The sequence below is a fragment of the Dicentrarchus labrax genome, unplaced genomic scaffold, assembly GCF_905237075.1.
Source record: "Dicentrarchus labrax unplaced genomic scaffold, dlabrax2021, whole genome shotgun sequence".
Lineage (NCBI taxonomy): Eukaryota > Metazoa > Chordata > Actinopteri > Moronidae > Dicentrarchus > Dicentrarchus labrax.
Window position 1 is genome coordinate 3,264,677 of NW_026136703.1, and position 10,009 is coordinate 3,274,685.

The 10,009-nt window shown below is 42.4% G+C and overlaps 1 protein-coding gene across 1 annotated transcript in view; it reads left to right on the forward strand.

Annotated features, from left to right (window-relative positions):
* Positions 1-3,320: 3,320 nt before the first annotated feature.
* LOC127354153 (E3 ubiquitin-protein ligase TRIM35) overlaps positions 3,321-10,009 on the forward strand; it is an 11,894-nt gene continuing 5,205 nt past the window's right edge. Inside the window, exon 1 of the mRNA XM_051383866.1 lies at positions 3,321-4,086. Coding sequence (XP_051239826.1) covers positions 3,529-4,086 — 558 coding nt within the window. The 5' untranslated portion in view covers positions 3,321-3,528. The remainder of the gene's footprint in view (positions 4,087-10,009) is intronic.

Here is a 10,009-nt window from a genome sequence, read left to right on the forward strand (position 1 = left end):
CAACTTTTGTACTGAAGAAACATACCTGTTGCATTATGGGGCGGATCTCTGCCAGCTGAAGAGACTGAGACTGGCTCCTCTTCAGGAAGTCAAAGAGACTGATGTCGAGCTTCTCGAACTCAAGACAAAAACGTCCCTTGAAGGTGAAAGAGTCGTTCCATCTGACGATGTTGAATTTTTCAGAGTTGAGCTCTTTCATCATTTTTAGGATTTCCTCCTGAATGTACGAGATATTAAAAAGAGATCTGGTGTGAATGCAGTGTGCTTTTGAATTATCACACAAGGGAAATGTCGATAAACGTAATTTGTGTCGCACCTCTTCCTTTGCCTCGTGAATGAACGCCAGGGATTTGATGATTTTAACAGCCACAGTTTCGTTGGTGGCTAACTTCCAGCACTGAGTGACCTCTCCAAAGGTGCCACTCCCCAGGAGCTCTTGCACCTCGTAGTCAGAAGATGCAGAAGAGATCCGGCCTCTTTTGACGACCTGGAAATACTGGTTCTCAGTCATGGTGCAAGCAGATGAAATCTGATATTATTTTCTTGCCCTGGAAGTAGAAAAGAAGGAATTTAAACAGTTATGTCTTGCCTCTCACGACCTATATTGCATATTTCTACTGCTCCTTAAAGAAATATACATGTTAAGTGTAAATAAACCTATGCTGTTGTTAAAATAAAGTCTTAAAATTACAAAAAAACTGACATGAAATTATAATAATTAATATATTATTTGTTTAATACAGATGACAACCTTTACACCAATATTTCGGTCGAGAGACAGGATACAACTAATCTCTCAGTTAGTTGTATCTGTTCGTCGTATCACTAATATATCTGTGTATCAGTATCATGCCTTCTATAAACAACCTGCCAATGCCAACAACTTCAGTTGTGAAGTAGTTTTATATCAGCATTGCAACCAGATGTACATGAAAACTTGACTTCAAGAAGAGTTTTCTCTGCCGTAACGTGAGAATTCAATCAACTTACCAGACTGATGTCAGTGATGCTTTGTGTTGAAATTCAGTGTGTAATAACTGTGTCAATAAAAGGGTTTCAGAAAAGGTTTTCAAGTTAACAAGCCAACAAACAGGGTTGAAATGTCTCCAATGATGATCTGACTGACTGAAGTCTGACTATCTCTGTTCTTTTATACCTAAGACATTCTATTGAGTCTATTCCATCATCATGTTGTCATTCTGACACACATAAGATAGAATAGAATGCGAAACATGTATTCTATACGGATGTATAAAAAATAACAGTAACCAGTAAAATAACTGAATCATAACAATACAGTAATTTTCTTGAATCAAAATACAGTTTTAGCTTTAAATTTACATATTAAATCTTGTGTAATGTTTAAAAATATTTACACATGTGAGAACAACTAAATTACCTTTACATACAGGCTAACACTGCTATAATACAAATAATCAAGTCAAAGAACTGTAATTAAAGTCACAGTCTGAGAAATTACAGTAATGATTACTGTTTTCAGTCATAAAAACTGCATTTGTTCAGTTTACTTATGCTTATACACTGATAAAAAAACATTTATTCAATGTTTTTTATTTTGAAAACATAGCATAAAAATTATAAAATGTATCTGTCAGTTAACAAAAAATAAAATAAAATAAAGGAACAAATACAATAATAGTCACTTATTTTACATAGAAATGTTTTAACAGTATTAAACTTGAATTTGACAGTTTAATCATTTAAATAAACAGTAAATATCTGTGAAAATGTTTTTTCTTAAAATAAGCAGTAATTTTATGATCATTTAGAGTTATATATTTTTCATGTTATTTTATGTTAGACATGTAAATTCACTGGCTGTTTTTGTAGTTATATTCTTATTTCCATGTATTTAAAAATACTGAAAAAAAATCTGAAAAAAATAATAATTGTGCAGATAAAAATAACAAATAACATTTTAAAGAACTCAAATAACTTAACTTTGTCCTTTTCTGCTCGTCCAAAACTCATAAATTGCAGTATCTGTAAAAGCAAAGAGCTTTAAGTTTGTGGACATACACGTGAAATGCCCTGTGGCATGCGATTTCCCTCAAGATCACGCTGGTTTAATTTGCTTTCATGTTCTAAAACAATCATCAGCCATCTAAATGTGGCACACAAACAGAACATAAAATGAAGCTTCTGCAGTATCGGTAGATCTTTTCACTTCCATTTTTCTAAAAGAGAATAATAATCACAAACTTTTTTATTTTCCACACTAGTCACACAAACACTGACTGCAGAGTCTTCTGCTCAGTATTGTAGTGTTTTTCCAAATGAAAAAAAATCTGTTTGTGTTGTGTCAGCTCATTAATTCTCCATGAAAAAAAGATTTTAAAAAAACCATTTCAATTTCTAATCAAAATAGTTGCTTATTATTCCTGTGTGTCCCTCTTTGCTTACACACAGGTAAGCAAAGAGGGACACAGGGGGGAGCAGCTGATGTACAGTGAGGGTGTGTGAATATAAGCTGTAGGATACATACTGAACAGTGTGAGGTTCTATCAGACTGTATGCAGCAGTTCAGGAGAGACTATAAAATATCAATAGTCTATTTCTATTTTAAACATCCTCACCATTCTTGTGAGAATACATTTAAAATTATAATAATTAGAAATACTTTATTGATCCCTAATTGGTTGCATTACAGTTGCACAAGTTGCTAAACAAAGATAATTATAAGAAAACAGAAGTAGTACATTAAAATATCAGAAGAAAAAGCAAGTATAAATATGAATACTATGATCTAGCAGCAGTTTAATGAATAAATACTAATAAACTAAGGGCCACGCCTCAACCACACCTCTAATCACCTGGCAAGCTCCTTATACCTTGTTTACCAGTTTTCTCAACTGCCCCTCCATTTCCCTCCCATTCCTCTCTTTCCTACCCTATACCTCCCTCTGCTCATCCCTACCCACATCCCTTCATCCTCTCTTCTCCCCTCCACCCCTCATCCCTGCAGTGCATAATTATTCCATATCTCATTCTAGGTACCGTCTGGGAGCCTGTAAGTAGCTCAGGTGGAAAACACAACAGACGTGAACCCCCCCGCCCACACCCTCTACATGGTAAACACACTAGTTCTGTACTACACATACACACTACTGTAAGTAGTTTACAATGGCTGGACTGTTCTGTATTTCTGTTAAAGAGAGCCCTGCTCATCTGCCATTCACTTCTATGAACTCAACGTTGTCATGTAATTTCTTCCATTCTTCTGAGAGTCTCTCCTGGAGTGATGCCTCTTGTTTTCAGTTCAGGAGTATTTTTATCATGTCATTTTGTGACTTTGCCTCTCTGAGGGGAGGGGGCGTGCAGCAGCTGAGGGGGAGGAGCTTGCGGTTACAGAGAGCACAAGTGATTTTGCAACCTGTTGCTAAGCTCAGATTGCATGAGGACCGGAGAGCAGCTCTGTCCTGGTGCTGCTGTGGGCCTGCAGGGACAGAAACCCACTCTGTTATTCAGCCATTGTACTAAAATTAACCAGTCATCTGCAGTACTGTCATGGCTGAGAGGGCCAGTCAGGCCGATCATGAAGAAGAGGAAGAGCAGGGACAAGATACAAAAACTCTTGGGGATCAACATAGAGACCCTGTCACTGTTGTGGAATCTCCAGATTCTACTGAGGGTCAGCAGCCTCCAACCCAACTTGAGGAAGAGTGTCCGGGCTGCCAGTCACTTGGCATACTGACGCTGCCTTGTGGCCACAAACTGTGTCCTGCATGTATTGAGCTGAGCCAGGGGGAGCTGGGCCAGGCCGGCTGCACCATCTGCTACGGATCACAGCTGATGGACTCGGTCCTCCACACTCTGCTGGAAGCCCTTTTCCGTGGCCAGCCTCGGAGACGCGGGGTCCCACCTGGAGCCGCAGAGGAGAGTGTCAGGGCGGCAGAGGACGGAGGATACGGGGGTGTGGAGAAAGAGGAGCTGTGTGAGGAGCATGGAGAAATGCTCAGTGTGTTCTGTCTGGAAGAGGAGGAGCCAGTGTGCCAGCAGTGTCAGACAGAGGAGCACAAAGAGCACCAGTGCTGCTCTATACAGGAGGCTGTCCTCGACTGTAAGGTCAGACACAAGAGCTGAATAGTTAGGCAACGCTGCACCAACATATATTTTAAAGGGACACTCCGCCTATTAGACACAGGACAATCTGTTTACTCATCTTGAGAAGTACTTCTCAGGAATTGATGAAAAATCATAGTTAAGAACTGAAGGTGCAGATGTGGGTGTTTATCTGGAGCATGACCCATACTGGGGACTACAAAGTCAATTAATTAAATCAAATCAGTCAATTCAGAAATGACAAACTCCAAAATACCATCAACAATACCTGAACATACCTACATAATGACTTCATTGTCCCTATTGGGCCAGATGTTAAGTTTAACACTGTTAGGGAAACTAGAGTTAGAGATCAGTTGGTTCATCACTACGACAGATTACTTTCCAATTAAACGTTTGATCCACTGCGTAAAAATATTTATTAGTATAGTTAAGGTGTTCACATGTTTAGAAGAATTTTCTATCCTCTTTCTAAATAACCATCACACTTTAATCTAGTAAAACTGAATTGTGTATATCATTATGCTTTCCTCGTGATTTTGTCAGACACATTTACTGAAGCTTTTGCTGCTGTTTTTCAGGATCTGATGTGACGCATACTGCCCCAAACACATAGTGCACCACACAGAGGCAGCAGGCTAGAGTTGCAGCTTGTCATTTGTGCAATGAGGAGGTGTACCTCTCCCCTCACTGCATAAACATTTAAGAGAGGAGGAGACATGTTAACAGAGGGTAATTATGTATTCAATTTGCAAATGATCCGACTCTGAAGATTAGGTTTGAACAGGATCACAAGAGCCACAATTATAGCAGGTTGTACTGTCTGTTGCATGCAAGTTGTGTAGAGTTTTAAAGCTTAATCCTTGTGTACACAGTTTTACTAAAACATCACCTCACATTTGGCACATATCACCTAGGGCTGCACAAATAATCTAAATCTTATTGAAATTGCAATATGGCCAAGTACAATATACAAATCGCAGAAGCAGCAGTTCTTTGATAACAGCATTATAATGAAGTACTCAAGAGCTGCAGCGATGTCAAGGTCTACAAATCTTGTTTGTTAGTTTTTTGGCACCTTGGCCGCCGTGTGGCCATTCCCCTGAAGCACCTTGGCCCCAGCGGAATACACTACCTAGTGAACTGCTATGTGTGTGTTTTGCCATGTGGCTATTCCCTATGAGCACCTCAAGCCATGAGGGAATATACTACTTAGCAAACATTATGCAGGAACATATAGCAAAGATATAGATACTCTAAACCCAGCAACCACCTGATATGCAAATATATGATTAATTCAATTCAATTTGTATAGCGTCAATTCATAACAGAAGTTATCTCATGGCACTTTCAAATAGAGCACGTCTAGACCGAATATCTAGACCTTATAACATTTACAGAGACCCAACAGTACCACCATGAGCAAGCACTTGGCGACGGGGGCAAGGAAAAACTTCCTTTTAAGAGGCAGAAACCTAGGACAGACCCCAGCTCTAGGTGGGTGGTCGTCTGCCTCGACCAGTTGGGGTGTCAGCAGATAAATATTTTAAAAGCATTAAGGGGAGCAGAAGCTCATGAGTTTTTGCACAATCAAAATTCCTTCTTGTGGAGCCTGACACAGCCTTGGTAGATTGGTTGATGCAGGCAGATGACAGCTGCGGTCGTAGCTGCACCAATCGGAGGTAGGGAAAGAACAGTGTTCGCGTTAAGCCGCAGCTCAGCAGAGGTCACACATCTTAAGCAGACCCGGGATCTCGTCCTGGGTTGCAACCAACGACGATGAACAAGGGAGCCAACCAATGGGTTGGAACGATGATGCAGGGATTTCATCATAGAGGAGAGAGTGTCACAGTTGATGCTGTGACACTTGGGGGTGTGTTCCTACTTTTTTGTTTCTCCTGTGGTTCTTTGTGTGTTATGCCTGGCAGTGAGCTGATCACCTGGTGGAGTCGCACACCTGCTGGCAATCCTCATCAGTGCCTGGCCTTAAGAAGTGGGGTTTCCTGAGACTCGTCGCCAGATTATTCCTTACCCATGGTTGAGTACTTCAGGCCAATTTAGTCTCTAGAGTTTTTGGTTAGTTTTAGAGTGAGTTTCTCTGTCAAGACCAGAACTAAAGCTTTGTGTTTTTTCTCTCCTTTCCAAGATTCCTGAGTGTTTTGTGTTGCCTGGAGGATCTTTTGGAGCGCTGGTTGCCACTGTTCAGGACCTGCCTGCCCCTGCTCCCACCTGCCCTTTTCAAGCACAGTTCCACTTCTACTCAGTTCTTTGTGAATAAAACCCTTGACCTCAACCTGCCTAGAGTGATCTGAATCCGCACCCTGGTCCAAAGTCCTACCAAACACAACAGAGAGGACAAAATTTAGTGTTAGTCTTAGCAATAAAATCTGAGTGCCTTGGTGAGATCTATCAGTTTGTGAGTGCTTAAAGAATATTGAGTACATGTGATGTGATCTTCTAAGGTTAAATCAGAGAAGGGAAGATCATGCTGAGGATTAAGATGAGATCTGCATGCATATTCACACCTGAGAAACCCGTAAAAGCTATTAACAGAACTTCTTCCAACATTACATTAATATAAGTGAAAACCATTAATGCACCAGTGAATTGTGTGAGGAGTCTTACGTTGCCTTGAGGATGCGCCTTTTAAAGCCATTGAAGAGCAGCTGAGTGGAGGATTTCCCAGAAGACTCTGGGATGCTGGATCTTTACATCGAATGTGAAACTGAATCCCTGCTAGCATAGCTTTGATACTTTGCATTGAAGATGATAGAATCAAGTAAAAAACAATAAATGCACAAAATGTGAATTATTTCCACTATAGCAGCTCACAAAACACCATAATGCTTCTGTGACCATCTGCTGCCCCAAACGACAATTGGGTAGTGTTCATAAAGAGCAGTGAATTTAGAACTGGTTTTAAGGGACTGAATTTCTGTCGTCTGCAAACCACTCATTATGAGAACCCCCAAAACCAACAGAGGCGCTGCATCAGTCAAAACTAGGGGGAATCTGCAGATTCATGCAGTGTCATTTTTAAAATAAATTATCACATAACAAAGACTAGAACTGCATATCTGAGTAACAGCCTTAGTCTAAGACGCAGTATCTTAAGATTTTAACAGATTTAGCCAGAACCAGCAACGTGATATGGACGACCTTGAGGGAGAATGCGCATAGCAAAGTTAGAGAAACTCTTCTAGAGAGAATGGGGGTGGCAGACCAGATTTGATGGCTGTTCTGATGCGAGACAGCTTGTCTTGTTGCAAAGATGCTTGCATGAGCACACTATCAAGGGTTATGCTACGAAATTCGAAACGCGTAGAAGGGACTAAAGTTTCCCTTCAGAAAGCGGTACCCCTAACTCCTGGTAAACTTTCACCCTTAGCGTGTGTGGCGGGGGCTGCAAAATGTGGAGCTCTCAATGTGAATCTTAGGTTGCACGACAACGCCACCTTGGGAATTGCACCCAAGGAATTATTTTACACTGATCAAAAACACAGGTTTGTTCCATTCCACAGGCAAGACACATGGTTCCCAGTTTACAAAAATACTTTATTTAATATATATATATCATTATAAAAAAATTAGCATTCATCCCAATAAATGAAAAGGGGAGCCTAATCAGGGGCTGAGGCCTACTGGTGGGGAAAGAGCAGGTGAAGGGGAAGGGGACTCAACAAAATTATATTAAAGAAAAAGGGTTCACCCAGACACACGTGGCAGTCACACACTGTGGTATCACCAAATCCAAGGAAGCACAGCACACAAGAAGGAGGGACACCACCACCCACGTCACCAGCACCACCACCAGCCTGCAGCCACTGAGAAGGGAAAACAAAAGTACAATGGAAGTAATTAACACAAAATGTACCAAAAATATACAACATAAAGCAGGAAATAGTTAACCAAATAAGCTTAACAAGCAAGTTACTTAATCAAAACAATAAAGTATAACAAAACAAGTAATACAAAACTAAGGGATTAACTCCTCACCATCGTTCAGCTAAAATAAAAAGGGATGAACAGGTCACCACCTGTAGATTTCGGCCAGCTGACGAGCATTCCCTGTCAATAAACATACAATTAGCATAGCTAAACTACATTAATCAAAGCTTTTGAGAGTTAGATTTAAGGTAGCATACCTGTATTCAAAGTCAAAGCTTCACAGGGAGAGAGAGGGAGAGAGAGAGAGAGAGAGAGACCCACACGGCAGTGGACATCTACCTGTGACCACACTAGCGTTCGCTACAGGATAGCATTCGGTGTAACACAGAGAAAGAGGACACTTACCACCGCTAGAGAGAACCAGGGTCTAAACGGAGCATGGAGCACAAAGCACGGGGCACTCGGACGCTGCTCTGCAGTGGAAACACGCAGGCTTTAAGCAACAGGACACAGTAACAGGTGAAACAAAGCAGTAGCCGCAGCAGTGGCATGGAGCATTACCTGCACAGGCAAACACCTGACCCGGAAATGATGCGTTAGTGAGCGCGTGAGAAGGAGGGCCGTACTTATATACTGCCGCCCTAGTGGTCAGCAGGCGCAATTTCTATGCTGCTACATTCTACCCTGCCTCCTTGGATCGTCGTCCAGACGATCAACAAAGTAAGGCTGGCACAACAAGCTAACTCCAAGGTCTAAACAAGGCAGAGACTGAGTTGGACACAGAAGCAGGAGGATTCGCAGCACAAGCATCTCCAGCAGACCGTGGGAAATGATGCACATTTGAATGCTGACCAGCCGTTTGACGTGTGGTCCGGCGTGGGCCCATGTTACTGGAATCAGGACAAGTGACAGATGGAAGGGCTGGAGATGTTAATGCTCCCGACGCTGCTGCAGGCACTTGAGACACAGCTGATCTGGTGGAGGGCATGGCAGAAGTGGCCACATAAGATGGTTGGTCTAAGATCAACAAATCATACTCAAATGAAGGCTCCACTGCTGGGGGTGATTCCTCCCCAGAGGTCGAGTTATGAGAAGAGGCATGACCAGGTGAGTCCACCATTACAACAGCCTTCAGCATAGTGCGGTGGACCTGTCTGACTTTGGTCTCATTGTCCATTGGCGCAATAGTATACACCGCGCCGCCTTCTTTAGGCATTCTCAACACACGATACTTCACAGAACTCCACCGATCCCGGGTCTTCTGGGGCCCCCTAGCACTTAAGTCACGCAAATGCACGAGCTGCCCTCCCTGCAATGGCAGATCTCTGACATGCTGATCGTGAACTCGCTTCCGCCGATCAGCAGCATGTTTCAAGCGCTCTCGTGCTCCTTCAAATGCTACATGCAAACGGGCTTGGTGCTCTTGAACCCACTCATGGAAAGAGCCACCGACAGGACTCTCAACTCGACCCAACAAGAAATCAATGGGCAGTCTGGGTTCCTGCCCGAACATCAGGAAAAAGGGTGACTCTCCGGTTGACTGGTGGGGAGTTGTGTTATAACAATACAACACCTGAGGCAGACACACATGCCAATCCCTTTTCCGGGACACTGGCAAGGTACGCAGCAAGTTGTGGAGCGTCCGGTTAAAACGCTCGCACTGACCATTTCCTTCCGGATGGTATGGGGTAGTGCGTGATTTTACAATCCCATACAGGTCACACAACTGCTGAATGAGGGTGCTTTCAAAGTTACGGCCCTGGTCAGAATGCAAACGAGCAGGGACGCCAAACTTATAAAACCACTCCGACACCAAAACCCTGGCCACAGTAGCAGCACGCTGATCCCGAGTAGGGATAGCCACAGTGTACTTACTAAAAACATCTGTAAGCACCAAAACATTCTCTAAACCATTCTGGGCTGGTTCTAGAGTCGTGTAATCAATGGCAAGGATTTCATTAGGGCAGGAAGCCAAAAGATGCCACATAAAGCTATGTGCTTTTGGGTGCACATCTTTGGCCACTTGACACCGCTCACA